The following is a 19029-nucleotide window of genomic DNA, read 5'->3' on the forward strand; positions in this document are numbered from 1 at the left end:
AAAAAAAAATGACCAAACACTACAAAGTATGTTTTGCTGCATTATACACAGGAATGGTTTATTTTGTGTAACTAATTAGTCCAACACCGTGAGTCATTAGAATTCAAACAGTTCCTAGTGTATGCTTCAAAGGTATGTTGAACTTTATAATTATACACTTACACATGAATGTGACAAAGCAAAAACTCAAGACCATGATAATAAACTAAGTACAAAATAAAATGTATAGAACAGGCACTTTGAAGTAAGCTATTTTTCCATATAGCTTTCACAGTTAATGCTTGTACATGTCATATTTCATCAAAGGGTATCAATAAAAGAAGCAAACAGTCCTTTGATGCACAAGCACAAACATATTGAAATTCAAATCTCTTTGTCTTATTTGCAACACATGCAAGATCCCTGAATTTAGAAAATATCTGAAAAAAAATGAAAAAGAAAGCTGTCTGGAATGAAAGCATTTACAAGCATCTGAATAAGGCCTTTTAAATTTTTAAGTGAGTGTTTTAAACCCCTTCATTCTCAGGTAAGGGATTAAGAGGCTGAGAGATATATCGTCTGCGAGGGTGAGGATACTGGAGGTTGGCAGTGTCAGCATCGCAAGAGTGTTCTATCAGAGGAGGAGGAGGAGGAGGAGGAGGAGGAGGAAGGATCTGGGCATAACTGGACCATCTCGATCCAGCCCGTGGGGAATCCAGAGGGGGAAAGAAATACCTGAAACAATGAAGACAGGAACAAAACACCAAAACAAAACAAAAACAAACAAACAAAAAAAAAACAAGAAAAAAGAGAAAAGTAGTAAATACAAGGAGAACCAAAGAGGAGAAAAGACATGCTGGAAAAAAAAGCTTTAGTAAATCCATGCCAAAACTAACAGAACATAATAGCAGAAATCAAGGCCCTAATTCAAAATCAAGATTGTTTAAGCAAGTTTGGAAACTGTAAAACACACACACACACATACACATACACACACACACACACACACACACACACACACACACACACACACACACATACACACATACACGCACGCACGCACGCACGCGCACGCACACAGGTACAATCTTTTAAACAAGATGTTTTTTAAATTCCAGTATTGATTTTTTTTCTTAAAAAGATAAACTTGAAAATTTAAAGTATTTTCTAGTCTGACTACCCATAATTTATTTGATGCTCACTTATCTGAGCTTTAATAATGCTTCATTTGTAGCAACAGCATGAAACTATGTTTTATGCAAGTGTATACACAATATTAAGAACCAATTAAAAAAACTTTCACATAGTTTAGGTAGGTATCACAACACTTTAATGACTATCTCTCACAGAAATACAATCATAATGTGTACTTACATGTTTTTCCTGCAAAAAACACAAGTATAGCTACAGATTTCTAAATGAAAGGTGGAAAAAATTATACCATTTCATGTCCTAGTCTTACCATTTTAATTATAACTTACCCGTAATATTTATGCACTTTAGTACACTTGGATTTTAGATTCAGAGATTTGGGGAACATTTATTGAATGAAACAGCCAATAAATAGCAAATAAAATCCTGGTACAATCCAAGCTGAAGCTTCATTTACATGCTACACTTTTAGTGGAATTTTAAGTGCTTTCCAATTTACAGTACCTTTTAGAATTTGTACTTGGAGGAAACCTTACTCCATGGAATCACACCAAAGGAACATACAAGTACATGGTAAAAAAATTATCTTTAGTGAGCACTAATAAAAAATACTTACAAAAGCAGTTTTGTAATATATAAATGAATACCAAACAATAAATTTAGCTATGAACTGTACAGTTAAAATTACTGTCAGCGCTTTGTAATTCCTTTAATGCTAACAAATTGTAAATGTTACAAACCAATTACAAGTTATAGCAAATATTAATATGAATAAATCAAGACTACAAAATGTAAAACAAATTAGCACTCAAAACAATATTTATGAAAATTGATGATTTATTCAATCTTCAAATTTAAAAATTATAAAAATTCACCATCCTGTTTATATTGTTTTGGGAAACAAAACTAACAAAAGAGGTCTATAGCTTCCAAATGGAGTAATGTGGGTTCTTTCCTCCCTCGCACCCATAAAGACAACAAGCCTTTTTTTTTCTACACCCATAATATTTAGTTTCACAAACATTCCAAACAAAAAGCCTCTCCATTTAATTTTCAGAAGTTCCATTAGTGTCAACAAATGGCACTGGCTAGTACAGAAACAGTGTATTTTTTTTTAAAGGCCTTTAGGATTGCATTTAGGAGTGAGCAGGCTGCTGGTGTATCTTGGGAGAGGTCAAACAGCGCTGGGGAGGGGGAAGGAGCTTGCTTCCCATTCCTGTGTGCATGCAAGAAGCAGCAAAACTGCAAAGTTACTCCAGTTAAGCTTGACATCAGCTGTGCTTTCTGTTAAAGGACATAATACAAATGGAGAAGGGAAAATGCATCACAGATCTAAACACAAATGGTTATTACTGACATAATAAGACTATAGATTAAAATCTGACAGTTATTGACAAGCTTAAAATTAAAAATACACAAAAGGATGATAACCAATCTTGTTTAGTCATTAGAGCTCCACATTTTGCAAAGTTATCTTCATGAATGAATCTCACATTGAAATAAACTTTACTTTTGGTAAAAATATTAAAAATAAGCTCCAGTCAAATGATATGCCTCTTGCATCTAACTTTTGCAATTGGAAAACTGTTATTGCTACCTCAAAATTGAAGCCAGCTGCATTTAATATGCTCATAAAATAACCAGATGTCATATCATTAAAGTCATAAACCAAAAACCATCTTCATAAGTACACACTTTAATAAAGTAATATTCTTATCTGTATTTAATTTAAAATAGAATAAAAAAAATTATTTCTCTTTACAAAGCATTAAGCATTAATGAAAACACAATAATCAAATATTCTCTGTGAAACATCCGTAATATTTTGTTCCCTGCTAACATTCTAAAAGTAGGAATTAAGAAATCAGATTTTTCATTGTTGTCTCCTATCATAGTCTCCACTCTGATTCTTTAGTAAAACTCAAATAATTTAGTCCAAAGATAATAGAAAACCCTACCAACTTCATTTCCCTATAAGACCTCAAGTAATGACATTCAGTCAATTTGGATAGGCACACTGATAATACCAATAAATTCTATTTCTGTTAGAGATAGTATTAATCGTATTACTAAATAGCCTTAATGCCATCAAGGGCAATTTCGTTTTTCTTAATACTTCAAAATCAAAGTAGTCCCTTCAAAAGACAATTTACATTCCTAATGATTGACCATTAAACTTCTAAAGATAATTCAGTTTGCTCTGTGGCTGTGACAGCTTTAGCAACTAAGAAAAAGTAGGTTGAAATAGTAATAATATTAAAAAATAAATTCAGGACAACAAATTAGTAATTTTGAGGGGTTTTATCTCACCTACAAAAATCATAAAACCAGCAAGAGTAGTACTACCAGAACCAAGATGTGTGAAGAAGAAATGGCTATCTTAAAATTCCCAAGCTCACACACAAAACAGCCTACCTGCTAGCCGAAGATCCATTTAGTGAATTTTGTAGATTTGGATTATTTGACCCTAAAGAAGCATTTGAGATTCCCTGTTGAGAAGAGCTCCCATTGACTGGGCTCCCATTACCTTTCAAAATACCAGTACACTTCCAATTGTCCATATAATTAGCTGGAACAAAAAGATGAAAGGTTACAGATGGCATTTACTTTAAGCATAAGCATTAGTAAATAACTTTGATGAAAGAGAATGAATTTTTCAAATACTTAAAAAAAAAAGAATGTAATGCATGCTACTCATTTGGCATTATTCCAAAAGACAGAAATTGAAAAAAAAAATCAACTATGAAAGCTGAGAATTTTTATAGTTTTAGTTAACTAAATTAAGCAACAAAGAAAACTAGGTTAAAAATTGCATTTCCAAAAAACCAATGATGATTATTTTTATTAGGTTGTTATTCACTTGCATTCCTCTTTGTGACTCTGTGGACTATACTGTCCATAAGATTTTTCTTGGTTTGCCATTTCCTTCTCCAGTAGATTAAGGTGAACAAAGGTTAAATGACTTGCCCAGGGTCACAGCTAGTATCTGAGATCAGATTTGAATTAAGGTCTTCTTGACTATATAGGTCCAGTGCTCTATTCACCAAGCCTTCCCCCCCACTCCCCAATTATGCATACAGAATATTTTGTAACAATTTAGTTTATAGATGGAAAGCTTCCTTTATTCAAAATAGAAATTGGTAAAAAAATAAAATTCCTTTAATCATCATTATGTTAAAGTAGATGCTGTAATAGTAAAAGAATATCTTGTTCTTAATTATGAGAAATAACTACGGTAAGATGTATTCTACTTATAATGCAGATCATTCACTGAAATCTTACCTTTCCACAATCTTACACAGCCATCATCTCCAGATGATGCTAGTACTGTTCCTGTTATATTCCAACTCACTCGCCAAACCTGAGAGTTGTGATTATCAAATTGAGCTACTATATGAATCTCAAATTTTGTTGGACCACCAGAAGAAGTTAATTCTTTCCTTTAAAAAAAAAAGTTTTACTGAGGCACTGTGCAGAGGGATTGAAAAACAAGTTGTTCAAAATGAAAAATTTAAATTATCTAAAAATGGAAGGTTACATCCCCCCAAAGAAAGGTTAAAGGGATGAACGGATACAAAGTACAAAGAAATTGTAAAACAAAGCTTCAGTTAAAATATGAAATCAACTCCTTGACTTTTCATAGTAATTTTATTAATACCTAAAAATGAATGAGCCTAATCATCAATGGATATATGCTTAATGAATTAAAACTATTGAGATATTTATACCAAGCAAAACATTAGGAAAGTAAATCTACTCCCATGCTAAATATCCAATGCATTACTACAGTTTAAATTCTTTTAATTATCCTGTTTGACATTATCATTGCTTACATCTTGCCAATCAATAGTAGTATCTTATACAGCTTTAAAAAACAGCTTTAAAGAGCTTACCTTACAGGTTTTAGCGTGAAAATCCTCACATCTTTGGTTGCTACTGCTAGGATATGGAATGATCGACCCAAATTTGGTGCAAATGAGATATCATGTACAGGATCAGTGACTGTCATAAGGGATTCTGCTTTTGCATATTTCCTAAGAAAATTCAAATCATTTGTATAAAGTACTCCCAAAAGAAAAATAAAATATTTATTAATAAATCATGTTTTATCATTTCATTCTACAAGCACTCTGTAACAAAACTCTTTTTTATATTTATCTTCTACATTCAACCAATATTTAATAAAAATTCCCAAAGGCTTCGTGATTTAAAATTCAGTTTAACATACTTCAAACAAAATATCCAGAGTAAAAACTACTTTAAAAGTGTATCTCAGTTTAATAGTCATTAATATCTAGTCATTAATAATGAGAACATTTCTCAAGAAGTATAAATTATACAGGTTTTCCAAGATCCAACCATCACTCAATACTGGAATCATGCAGGTTTTAAACTAAAAAATGACTTTCTGAAGCAAGGGAACAAATCAATTTGCTAATCCCTGTTCCTGTAAGTGAAATATATTATTAGCATTGCTAAAGATCAACTGTGTATTGGCAACAAGATGAGGCACAATGGAATTCATTCTTCGGTACAGAACTGTTACCTACGTAGTGTGTGTATACATATATAAAATGCAATAGTAAGCAGAATACAATTTACTTGGAAAAAACTCTTTAAAAATAAAATATACAAATCAAAAAGTAAAAAAAATAAACAAATTAGGACTCTCTAGACTGATTAGCTTACCTGGTATTTTCATTATATTCATAAATCTGAACCTTAGCAGATATATTTGGACTATTGTCATCACTTCCTACGGCTATCATGGGGGAATGAGCACGAGAACTAGAAATAAAAAGTAAACAGATTATTTACACAGACATATTGTGATCATAATAAGAAAGGCTGATAACTGACTTTACATATCCAATTTAACTTCATTTGGCAAAATAGAACTTGAATATACTGGAGATAAAAAGCGACCTAATTGAAAATTACAGAGTAATTACCCTCTTGACTCATCTATGATTCAACTTTTTAGGGGGGGAGTTGTTTCTTGCACTGAAATTTAGGGATATATTTATTCTCATTAAAACTATAAGCTATGCACTCTAATGGAGTCAAAGATAATTAAGATACAATTTGTGTTGTCAAAGAACTTAGAATCTAGTCAATTACAATTAATTGGACTATCTGGAGTAGTATAACAGAAAGAAAGACTTGCTACCAGAGAATTTAAAAACATGTGATTCTGCCATTTATTAGTCATATAAACTGTTAGCCAGTAACTCCCTGAGCTTATCTGGGAAGTAATGGGAATAACCACCTCACAAGAGTTGTTATAATGGCTTTTTAAAATATTAAGCACAAAAACCTATTATTAATACACCTCTCACATGAGATCCTTCTAGATTTGTTTTTTATGACAGAAAATAACTTTTCTCCCACAAAAAAAGGTTCAAACATTTGACAATCAAGAACACAGGAATCAAAGATATGAAATACTTTTCCCTTGAGGCAAAGAACTTGGTAAATACAACATGTCATTGAAAGCAACCTTTTATCTCCCTTCTTTGCAGAGAAGGAATACTATGGATATCAACTATATAAGTCAGATATAGTTGATTTATTATTTGGTTTTGAGGTACTACATTTTTCTCTCTTTTTTTAATCTTTGTTACAAGGAATAAGTTGCTAGGTAGGGAAGAGGGGAGGAAAATATTTAAAAATGAAAGTCATTAAAACAGAAGATGTCCATAAAATAAGATTTTTTTTTAAAGTAAAATACTATTGGGATACAGCCAAATTGTAACAATAAATAGAAATGGACTGGCTTTTTTGGTAAATCACAATCCTAATTCAGGAAGAACAGCAGAAGAGAAGAGTAAAATAGCCTCCTCCCCAGATGTTACTTATATTTCCAGATTCATCCTATGGACAACTGTACTTACAGAAAGGGGAATTCAATTTAATTCAAGAAATACCAGGTGCAAGGGTTGCTGTCAAGTACAATAGGAGATACAAAGATAGGTAAGAACATAGTCCACACCCTTAAGAAGCTTACACTCTAGGAAGTATGATTCTATATATTCAGAGAACATTTATCAAGTAGTTACAGACTTTTCAACTCTTATCTCTCCTGCCTCCCTAGATCCTCACTTTTGTACCTCTCAACAACTAGGGTCTCAAAGACTTTTTAAAAAGAACTCAATACTGTGGCTTGAGTTTCATTGATTTTCTTACCCCTTAAAGCTGAAAACAAAATGAAGGAGTCATGAAAGTCAATATAAATGTAGAAACCATTTGTTCTATCCTCAATTAATAATGGCATGACTAATTTGAATCGTCAATAATTAGCTTTAATATTATGGGGGCAGATTGTGAAGTACTAGAGGTCTGAGTCACAAATCAGTATAAGTTTTAATTCATATACTGTCAACCATTAATGAGAATATAAATTACATTTACAATTCTATACTACAAAATCACATAACTAAAAATTTTTAAAGGTTTGCTCTTAATATTCTATGCTATTACTTCTTAGAACATGCATGGAATGTTTTACTTTATTACACATGTAAAATCTATATTGGATTGCTTGTCATTTCAAGTAGGGAGTAGGTGATAGAGGGAGAGAATTTGGTTCAAAGTTTAAAAAAATGAAGATTAAAAATTGCTTTTACATGTAATTGAGGGGGAAAATGTTATTAAAAATGTTTAAAGAACATACTTTGAAGAAAAAGCTCTTCAATTACAAAACATTTTATAAAGAATTGGCACTAATATTAAATGGCAAGTGTCTTTTCTACTATGAATATGTGACAAGTTTAACTGATGATTTCCACATTAGGCCATTCAGAAATTACTTTCCAAACTTACATTTTTTTCTAGATTTTCTTTGACATATAATGTTTTTGCCTTTTTTTTTAATCAAAGAACTAGGAGATGGCTTACCTTGAAGGATTCCATGAAATACAACTACAGCTTAGCTTACATGAGATTTCATGCTGCAATGACCATTGACTAAGATTCATAACATCTGGAGCTTCATATATTCTCACCACACCATCTGCTGAACAGGTTGCTAACATAAGACCCATATGTTTAGGAGCAAACTTCACATCAGTAACTGATGTTCTGCTATCGACCAAAGTGGTCCTCTTAACCTAAACAAAAGAATTAACAAAATACTAAGGAATATCAAGTCAATACACATTTATTAAAAGTTTACTATGAGCTGCTTGATGATGAACTTTTTGGTTACAACAATCTATAAAATAAAGAAAATAAAAAAAGTTTTCAGTTTTGTAAAATCCTTTCCCCCTTCCACTGTAATAGTGGTAGCATGACATAAAAGGGACAGGGGGTGCTAAAATCAAAGTTTTTAGACCAACTATAAACATTAAGTACTCTAAATGTGATATATTTGCCAAATGACTAGAAGATAGACATACTATTAGGAAACTAACAATATTGATTACCTTCACCTAAACAAAACCAGAGGACAATAAGTAGTTCAGAGTTTCTTGAAGAAAAAGGAACTGATTGAGTTGGTTTCATTGCATACCCAAATAGAAACAAGAAATACGTTTTGTGAGATACTCAATTACCTCATTTTGCAACATTTGAAATAAGCATAAAATAAAAAGATCACAAAATGGAAATAAGTATCGCTTATGGACCAATAGCTATCACAGAAGATGATGAAGTAGGGAAATTATATGGAAATTTTGAGAAGCTTCTCCAATTCTCAATAAATATTTAGTCTCTCCTTAACTTCAGCCTAAAAGTATGCATGGAGAGAATTTTAGAAAATATAGGAGCAGCCAGGTGGTTCAGTAGACAAAGACTGGCCCCTAGAGACCAGAGATCCTGCATTCAAATTTAGCCTCAGGTACTACTTAGCTATGTGACCCAGGGTAAGTAACTTAACCTCACTTGCCTAGCCTTTACAAATATTATGCTCTGTAAGCACTAATTAGTTTTTATTCTAAGAACATAAGGGTTTAAAAAAAATTTTAAGGAAAAAAAAGAAAGAAAAATTGGGTAAGTTTAAGAAAAAAAGAACAAAGACTTGTAGAGTTCTCAGAAGTCTCATACCTATTTATCATGAATATTTTCTTCCAGAAAAAAATCCAATTGGACAGTATTGGTCATGGTAAGCACTAATAGCAAAAATAACATTGACTATCTTAACACAAAAGAAATAACCCATTATTGAAATGGAAGTGAGATTAGAATCAACTACCTATAAGTAGTCAGGTCATAAGCAAGCACAAAGATCAAAATCATAAAATTAGAAAAAAAAGATAAAAATGATCCCCTCAAACAATCACTCCTTTAACCATGTCTATTCAAATAGACCATCAATGACAAAGAAAAATGAGAAATGCAAAAAGGCAATATTTACTATATCATCATTTTGTCAGAATTCAACTGATATAAAACAGTAACCAGAGAGAAGCCAAAAAGCCCAAAAACCAACTTAACCAATAAATCCCTGATATCCTTGACTGTCTGCTTTGCTGTTCCTTGAACAAGACATAGCTAGCAGGAAGGGAAGAAAGAAAGGAGGGAAGGAAGAAGAGGGCAGTGTGTTTGAAGGGGTATGGTAAAGTGTCATTATTTCCTATAAAGCTTCTCATCAGTGCCATAAATAATATACCTCTCTAATAGCACATGACTCACCCAATGACTCTGTCCTCGAAGTTTATCATTGGACTCTCCCACTATTTCTTCCCAAACAGCAGCAGTTCTGTCAAAAGAACAAGAAGCCAAAACCTGTCCAAATTCAGGATGTGCCCATGTCACACGCCACACAGAACCACTATGTGTCTGAAAGAAAAACAACAGCATTCTAAGGGGGAAAAACTCAAAATGACTAATAAAAGAAATTATAACAATATTCCCAAACTTTTCCCTTTAAAATTACTTTCCTTTACACATACTTTTTTAGCTTGAGAAAGCACTACAGAGACCAGTGTTTAATGCAAAAGAAAAAAAAATAGCTCCTAAAAGTTAAAAAATCCCTAGCTCCTTTTTTAATTTAGCAGTTCAATTTTTTACCTCCCTTCCCTGTCACAAACTGTGGAATTGTTTTCAACAGCAACATTCTCCCTAATTCCCAATCCCAATTCTTACTAATCATCTGCCCCAAAGTCAGTCTTAATCACTCCAATGGGACCAAGATAGTCAAGCCTATTTTTTTCTAAAACAAAATGAATGTTATTATGGTCCTTTATACATAACAAAAAACCACTATCATTATCTACATGTACTCCTATATTTCCCTACTAGTTCTGTATGAATAAAGAAAAAGACAAGAAGATGACTTTTTATCCCATTTGTTCTCTGTTTTTGCTAATACTCAAACCTTTGAAAAATCTCATAAGGTGTGTTCCTCAGACACAGAAGAATAGGGGAGAAATTGAGATACTGAATCCCATTTTACAGAAGCTAGAGAAGACAAACTTTTCTGATTGGATAATAAGGTAGGCCAATCAATAACTGGCTCTCAATTTAGTAGTTCCAGTAATTTAAATAGGAAGTCCTAGCCTGGAACAACTCCTTACCCCTCCTTTTCAAGAGTCCCTATCCTTGCTACCTTTCCAACCTCACTGGAGCTCCTTCTTCAGAATATAGTCGTTACCACTGCCACTTAAAATTAGAAGAATCTCTATTTTTATTACCTAATGGGGAGTGACAAGCTGCCATCACTGCAGTATGCAGAAGTGGAAAATTCGGGGAAGTAAGAAAAGGTATGTACTTGGCATCCCAAGTTAAAACCCTAAATGCTTTTCTCCCACTGAAACATCATTATACACTGTGCTTAGGTTGTAGAATATAAATACTATACTTGAGCTATATTATGGAGCTTAAAAGCTTCTGTGTGCTAGTCATGGAAACTGTCATTATAAAACTGGTTTTAATGGGAATATTTATTCTGGATTCTAAACAACTGATTTACAAAATCAACTTCTCAAAGAGATCCTGCTTCATTGCTGATATGTTTCAGAATTAATTTCACATTATATTACAAATTAGAGCACTTCCTTTCATCCTAATATTTCCTACAAGATGCAACTACACCATTCAAGGTTGAATATTTTTACTTCACTGTCTGATATTTATTTCATCCAGGAATTGACTAATACATAAAAAAAAAAACACAATAGGACTGAGACTTTATCTATATAATTGGCTTTATACATTACCTAGAAAAACTGCCCCATGAAAAGAGGTCTCCTTAATGTTAGTGCCCCCCCTTCTAAAACTACACTCAATTTCTCTTGTCTTCAGCTTCTTTGTATAAATTTGTTTACCTATTGTCTCCTCCATTACAAAGAGAGCTTCTTGAGATGAGATCTGGTTCCTACCTTTCTTTGTACCCTCATGTTTAACATAGTATCCAGCACTCTAATAGGCACTTAATAAATATTAGTTGATTACCTACTTATAAAATGGTAATGTAAATATCCTAACAGATGAGACAATCTTTTACTGATTTTAGGCACCTACATTTTCAGTTTTCTCTCATTATTTTAGATTTGTGTACTCTACATAATAAAGAATAAAACAATTTAAATCTACCTTATAACAATTAGGATTGACGAAAAAAGTCCCACAAATACTCTCTCCAAGAAGTGAATAGCAACACCATTAAGTGAAAGTTAAATATTCAAATTTAGCATAGCATAGTATGATCCAAAATAATCAAAATTATTTTTTTAATGATTAAAATCATTACCTTCCAGCTAGCGGTGCAATGCCAATCCCCACTTTCACTTTTGTCCCAGACCTGTAAGACAGGCAAGATTTATCAACATCTGTGTTCTGTCAGTAAGAGAAGCATTTTACATATGTCAATTTTGTTGAATTTATAATAAGAGCCATCCCCTAATTGATAAATGGTCAAAAGGCATGAGCAATTTTCAGGTGAAGAAATCAAAGCCATATGTAAGTATGTGAAAAAATGCTCTATATCACTACTGATTAGTGAAAGGCAAACCAATTTTGAAATATCACCTCACACCCACCAGACTGACTAAATGACAAAAGGGCAAAGTGACAAATATTGGAGGAGATGCAGAAAAATGGGAACACTGATGATCCAAGCATTTTTGAGAGAAACTTAGAATTACCCCCATAGTTAAAAAGTGTGTATACCTTTAGACTTAGAGATCTTTGTGGTGGCAAAAAATTGGAAACTCGGGGGATGTCCATCAATCGGGGAATGGCTGAACAAATTGTAGTATATGATTGTGATTGAATATAACTGAGTCATAAGAAATGATGAACAAACTGATTTTTTAAAAACCTGGGAAGAACTATACGAAATAATGAACAGTGAAATGAGTAGAACCAGGAGAACATTATACACAGCCACAGAACTAATACATGAAGAATAAACTGAGAATAAACTGTTACCTCCAGAAACTGAAAAGAAAGAAAAAACATGACAGACTTAATGAACATGTTGGCCTCCCTGTAGGAGACTGTGGTGGTCTTGGGACACTAGTGGATGGGACCTATTATATAGATATGAAGAAAAATAAGTCGAACATATAGATCCGTAATATCATTTGCATATCTGGTTTTTTTTAGATATGGAAGTGCTTGTTTTGTTTGGATCTGTAAACATTTGGAATAAAAAAAGCACTTTAAGGGAAAAAATGCTAAGTGAATTCAAAACACACTGTAACAATATCAATGTGATGAAGTAGAAAGGCCTCAAAATTTGTAATTAGAGGAACTGGTTTTGAATCCAAAACTCTGCCATTTATACTGTTCCAATTTTGGGCAAGTCACTTAACTTATCTGGGACACACACACACACACACACACACACTCTCACTCTCTCTCTCTCTCTCTCTCTCTCTCTCTCTCTCTCTCTCTCTCTCTCTCTCTCTCTCTCTCTCTCTCTCTCTCACCTAAAAGTTATTTCCAGCTTTAAATCTATGTTCGTATAAAACATTATTTGGTAAGGTATCCCAAGTTACCTAATTATCCTAAATAATAAAATGAAAGTAACTGATGCCTTCTAAGACAATATTTGACACCTTTCATGTATTATAAATCCAGAATTAAAAGTTATTACTTTTTAGAATCTCAACTTGCCATTGGATTCTCTGAAAAATACATGGTCAAATCTGAGCTATTAACAACTACTAATTGAAATACTAGAAGTCAAGAGTAATTAGAGAAATGGAACTTAAAGCAGCTTTAAGGTATCACATTCATACCCATTTGACAGGCAAAGAGGATAAAAAAAAACGAAAAATGCCAAGCATAAGGAGGTATTACAAGAAAACAAGTACTAGTGCACTGTTGTGAGAGCTGTGAATTGGTCCAGCCACTCTGGAACACAATTTGGAAACTATGCCCACAAAGATACTAAACCAAACTTGGCCTAGCTATACCACTACTAAGAGCATACCCCAAAGAGATTAAAGTTAGGAGGGAAAAATACCTATACATACAAAAGTATTCATAGCAGCTCTTTTCATAGTAGACAAAAACTGGAAACTAAGGGGTTTTCTCACTTTTGGGGAATGGCTAAACAAATTACAATATATGAACGTAATAGAATATTACTGTGCCGTAAGTGATGAAATGGGCAGTTTTAGAACTGGGAAGATTCTGCGAACCAAATCAGAGCAAAGTAAGTAGAACTAGAAGAGCAATTTATACAATAACAATATTGTAGAGACACAACTTTTTAAGAATTTAGAATTCTGATTAGTGCAATGATAAAAAGGGAGTTCAATGAGCTTTTGGTTTTAAAAGATTATTACAAAAATGAATAATATGGAAATAAGTTTTGAGTGATAATACATGTATAACTAAGTGGAATTGCTTGTCAGCTCCAGGAGGGAGGAGGTAAAAGGGGAGGGAGAGAACAGGAATCATGTAACCATGGAAAAATACTTTTTAAAAATTAAAGAGAAAAAATTATAACTCTCCCAACAAGCAGAGCTTTAAAACCTAAAAAAAAAAAAAGATAAAAGGGTGGGGGAGTCTAGAAGACTTAAGATGAAACTCACCTCCTGCCTTAGAGGTAAACTTAAAATAAAAGAAATATGCATATATAGGCATGTCCAGTTTGAGAATTTTTTTCCTATACTGCATGTTTATAATGAGGATTATGTGGTTGTTGTTCAATGATGGAGGTTGGAGAAGGCATGGTGCAGAGTTAGAAGTAATGGGTGAGGCCAATTAGAGATGCATGTAAAAATGTTTACTTTTAAAATAGAAAATAACAGACAGCTAGATGGATAGTCAGGAAGACTCGTTTCCCAGAGTTCAAATCAGACACTTACTAGTTGTGTGACCCTGGGCAAATCAACAAACTTTGTTTGCCTCCATACCTCATCTGTAAAATGGCAAACCACTCCATCATCTCTACCAGAAAACCCCAAGTGGGGTCACAAAGAGTTGGATAAGGCTGAAAATGACTAATGTGGAAGAGGCATGAAGAAAGAGAGGTTTACAAAAAACAAAGCTGGGGACCTGATCTGCAAAATCAAAGTGAAGATTCCAAATGGAATGTTCCCAGGAAGAGGCAGTTGAAGCTGGCCAGGGAGAGAAATTGGGACTTGGGGTCTCTCTCTCTGGGGGTTACTGACAGAGGGAGAAATCTCTTCTCTGGGTTCCTGACTAAAAGAGACTAGCTTTTTGACAGTCTGGACTTTACTCAAGCAGAGATTATCTGACTGAAGAAGGAAGAAGAAAAATACTTTTCCTCCATCTCTCTGGCTGTCTGTGTCACAGCTGGACTGACATTTCCCACACCCTACTAGTTCTCCTTAGAGATGAGGGACACCCTCATCCCTCTCACCTTCAATTCCCATCCTGTTTGTTCCCAATAAACCCCCTTACTTGAGAAAGGAAGAGTGAAGAATATTTCTCTGAAATCTCATAGTTCTCCTGAGTTACTTAGAAGGTGGCTGACTGAGACCAGGGGAGGGGGAAAGGGAGGCAAAAGGGCTGGGTAAAACCTGGGAGGTGAACTAGGGAACATCTTGACTTATTAGCCATTAGTGATCAATAGGCAGCTCCAGAGCACCCCTTTAGCAGTATCTATCTCTCTAGCATTATCTCTCATCTATCTCCATTACAAATAGGCATCCTTGAAGGTTCCCCTTAATGGCTCTCTAGTCCCAAACCAGAGTATCCAGTTACCACAACCAAATATAATTTTCCACAAAGATTATCCTTTTTATTACAATTGGCACCCCAAGTTTGACTGAACCCCACAATTCTATTACAATATCTTACCACTAGTGCTACTACAGGCAGAGTGGTAAAGGAAGAAAGACAAAATATTCAAGCAAATTGTTTTTGGAGTGGTGGTCATTGCAGCATTGCCTGTTTTTGGATTTACCACATTTTATATAGCAAATTTACCCATCTGGTAGTGGAAACTTTGGATTATGTTGGCAACATAACAATGTCTGTTTTGCAGTTGCCATTTCAAAATGAACTGGTACTCTGGCAAGTCCTAGGACAAGTACATGTACTCTTTATGGCTGTCCTTCAAACTCTGACCCAAGTGAAGAAGATCTTTAGATTTGTGGTTCCCCTTAAGGCAGAGAAGATTATGGCTGTTGATACCAACCTAGAAGGCATGATTCAGGCTGTTTGAACTATTGATCAAGGAAAAAGGGCTAGATCTGGTTATCCTCAAGGACAATGGCAAACAGAGAATGTACCTCAGGAAATTGATGAGAATCTCTTATAGAATAAGAAAAATCTAGATATTCCTGTGTTAAACAGATATTATAAAAGAATAATTAGAACAAGTTAGAACTGAAGTGGGCTTTGGAGGTTAAGGAAAAAAAATCAACTACAGTCAAGTGTCCTTCACCTGGGTATGAATATTACTCATTTTCAGTCCTTTACCTGGTAAGTTCTGAAACTTTAAATATGATTAAGGATTCAACTTAATTTTAACAAATTAAGTTTAGGTATTCTGGCAGCATGTAAAAATTCTGGAGCAGTCAAGTTCACAGTAAAAGTAACTGTAGAACACGCTTCAAATCATATTTAAGTAATAAAGAGGCATCAAAAAGGGGATTTAAAAAGCTTTAGTGATAAGTTCATGGGATAAAACTTAATTTACATTGCTTCCCATCATGGAAACAAGATGTTAACAAGATACAAAATGAGTAAAATTTTTATAACAAAATCTTTCTGTTCTAAATGTGACTGACAAATTATTTACATCTTTTCCCTTAGTCTCACCAAGTCAAGTTTATTAATGGAAGTTTACATTATACACTTAAAAATCTATGTATGAGGCATAGGTTTGTTGAACTTTCTGGATATGAAATGGTATTGGAAGTGGTTCCTCCAAACCCCAAAATTCAATAAATCGGTCTATCCACTACTTGGGTATGGGGAACTAATCTCGTGAAAATGACGGGAGAAAATATTGAATAACTTTAGTTCGGTTTCTTACACAGTCCTCTTTCTTGTTCTTCGTATATTGAAATGTTTGAGGATTAAGTTCATAATTAAAATGTTTATAAAATAAATGAAATGCTATCGTGTTTGCTCAGTTTGGGGAGCATTTTTTTTTTTAACGTGAAAGGTGAGAGCCGTCCTAGAGCCCAGCCTCGCGTTAAGAGTTCGCGTGGTGAGGAGTCCCTCAAACCTCCAGGTCTGGCGGAAGTCAGAGATGCAAAGAACTCTCGAGAGCCCCTCCCCACCCCTTCCCCCATTCCGTGACTTCTGCGCACGCGCCCCACCCTCACGCAAAGGGGCGCCAGGGAAGCGGCCAACATTCAGGCCGCACTAACGCCCGTGGACTGGAGGGCAGGTGGCCCTAGAGCGACATGCCCCAACCGCCGCAGCTCAGCAATATAGCTCATTTTTCCCAGCCCTCACTTTTCCCACAAGCCTCTTCCGTACCTTTACACTCTGGTCACTGGAGCAAGTCGCCATCCGCCGCCCGTGGAAATCAAAAGACACATCGTGGATGAGATCCTTGTGATCCGCCGCGATACTGCGCGCCACGAACATCACTGCGCCACGGCGAGTACCCGCCTACTCGGCTTTAGCCTTGAACCTCAAACTTCCGAAGGCCTCCCCTGGCGCACGCTGGGCCTCCATGCACAGGGCGTCCCGAACGCTCTCACAGACGGCTAGCTGGAAAGAGTGCGCATGCGCGCCCCACTCCCCCGTCTCCACTAATTGGAAGCCCGTACAAAAGAGCGCTTCTCTGCGATGCCAGCATGGGGCGCTCTACTTGTCTCTCCTCTCGATGCTTACGTCACGTCTCTGCCCAGTCCCTGGAAAAAGAGCTAGAAAGTGCTGTAGCCTCCCACATCGGTGTTTTGTATTTTGATCAAATTTTCTTTTTTAAGGTGAACCTAAAAATTCTAAATAAAAACAGACCTTCCATAAGCAAAAAACTAGGAAAACATTTATATAAATTGGAGTTCTAATAACAAAAAATTCGTGCAGTTTTTTTTTTAAGGAAATGAATATACATAAAAATTAAGGCAGTAGTCCTACAACTTGATGTGACCTTTTTTGTGCTTTTTCCTATTTACTTCTGTGCAGCTTTTTTAAAGTTTTATTGATGTTCTCTTTCTTTGCAATCACTGTGACCCACCTCTGTCATATAATAGCTTTGTGACATTGGACAAGTTAACCCTTAGTGACCTAGACAACTCTGGAAGATGTTAAATTGCAGAAGAGGTGCCAACTAACCCTGATAAAGAGTTTCCTTACCCTGGAGTTGTCTCATCTCTTCCAATGAAGTTCGAGATCCAATGCCTACACCCTAACACTAAACATTTTTCTTTCTCATTCTTCTAGAAGTCTTCCATTCTAATAATACATATATACGTATAGTCTAGCACAATAAAGGGAAGCTAAGTGATGAGGTGAATAGAATGATTGGGCCTGGAATCAGGAAGACTCATCTTCCTGAGTTCAAATTTGACCTCAGGCACTAGCTGGGTAACCCTGAGCAAATCACTTAACCCTATTTGCTTCAGTTACCTCATTTGTAAAAAGAGCTGGATAAGGAAATGGCCAAACTACTCTAGTATCTGTCAAGAAAACCCCAAATGGAAGTTCACAACAAGAATCATGTAACCATGGAATAAAATTTTAATTAAAAAAAATTTTTAAAGAAGAAAATCCCAAATCAGATCATGAAAAGTCAGATACAAATGAACAACCACAAAGCATAACACATAAACACATTGGCTGAGGACACATTCCATTAGGTACCTCTAGCCATTACTTCTCTGCCAACAGGTAGAAAGTGGGTTTTATCACCAGCCTTTTGAAATCTCTATCATTTACTCCTTTTATGGATCTCTGAAGTCTTTTCAAGTTGTTTTTCCTTAATTTTGTTGTCATCTTGTCAATTGTTCTTGGTTCTGCTAATATCACTGCATTCGTTTGTACAAGTTTTTAAAAAAGCAATACAGGAATTCTTTAGAGACCACAAAATGACTTATTTAGACAAAGCCAGGCCAGTCCCAAGTTGTAATTTCAGAACAGTGTTTTTTAATTTCAAAGAACTGCTGCAAATCCAAAGCACTAACACAACTAGCCCTCTGAGGGATTGAACAGTCTGAAGGGGGGGGGGGGGGGTTCTTCATCAGAAGTCCATGGATAGATTTCAAGAGATCCATAACCTTAGAAGGGGGAACATTTTTTAAAATTTTATTTTCACTAACCTTTGGTTGCCTTTATAATCTTATGTATTTTATTTTATGCACTTAAAAACATTCTAAAAAGGGGTCCATAGGTTTCACCAGACCACTATAGCAATCCATGACATACATGCAAAAAATTAAGAACCCTGGTCTAGGTTTTCAGGGAGAACAGTTAACCTGATCAAAACTGAAAAATAATGTATGAAACTGAATTATACAAGCAAGATGAAAGATTTATTTAATACCAGTTATACATTAATACATGCATATACAAATC

General features: G+C 34.6%; 1 protein-coding gene across 2 annotated transcripts; it reads right to left on the bottom strand.

Annotated features, from left to right (window-relative positions):
- Positions 1 to 27: 27 nt before the first annotated feature.
- SEH1L (SEH1 like nucleoporin) lies at positions 28 to 17277 on the bottom strand. Of its 2 annotated transcripts, none has more exons than XM_007487746.3 (9): positions 16987 to 17277; positions 11822 to 11872; positions 9763 to 9909; positions 8029 to 8240; positions 5821 to 5919; positions 5025 to 5165; positions 4414 to 4571; positions 3547 to 3700; positions 28 to 714 (listed from the first exon to the last, which is right to left on the bottom strand). In XM_007487746.3, the coding sequence occupies exons 1-9, from the start codon at positions 17095 to 17097 to the stop codon at positions 507 to 509; spliced, it is 1281 nt and encodes a 426-aa protein (XP_007487808.1). In that variant the 5' UTR covers positions 17098 to 17277; the 3' UTR covers positions 28 to 506. The 2 variants fall into 2 exon arrangements, with proteins under 2 accessions (XP_007487808.1, XP_007487809.1); XM_007487747.3 differs by having other exon boundaries at positions 28 to 2415; positions 16987 to 17261.
- Between the last annotated feature and the right edge of the window lie 1752 nt (positions 17278 to 19029).

The sequence above is a fragment of the Monodelphis domestica genome, chromosome 3 (assembly GCF_027887165.1).
Source record: "Monodelphis domestica isolate mMonDom1 chromosome 3, mMonDom1.pri, whole genome shotgun sequence".
In the NCBI taxonomy this organism is placed as follows: Eukaryota; Metazoa; Chordata; class Mammalia; order Didelphimorphia; family Didelphidae; genus Monodelphis; species Monodelphis domestica.

Coding starts and splice junctions, on each gene's coding strand:
- SEH1L (XM_007487746.3), bottom strand. CDS start 17,097: ATGTTCGTGGCGCGCAGTATCGCGGCGGATCACAAGGATCTCATCCAC. Junction 9,910..11,821: donor ATTGCACCGCTAGCTGGAAG/GTAATGATTTTA, acceptor TTTTTCTTTCAG/ACACATAGTGGTTCTGTGTG. Junction 3,701..4,413: donor CTGTGTAAGATTGTGGAAAG/GTAAGATTTCAG, acceptor TTTTTGTTCCAG/CTAATTATATGGACAATTGG.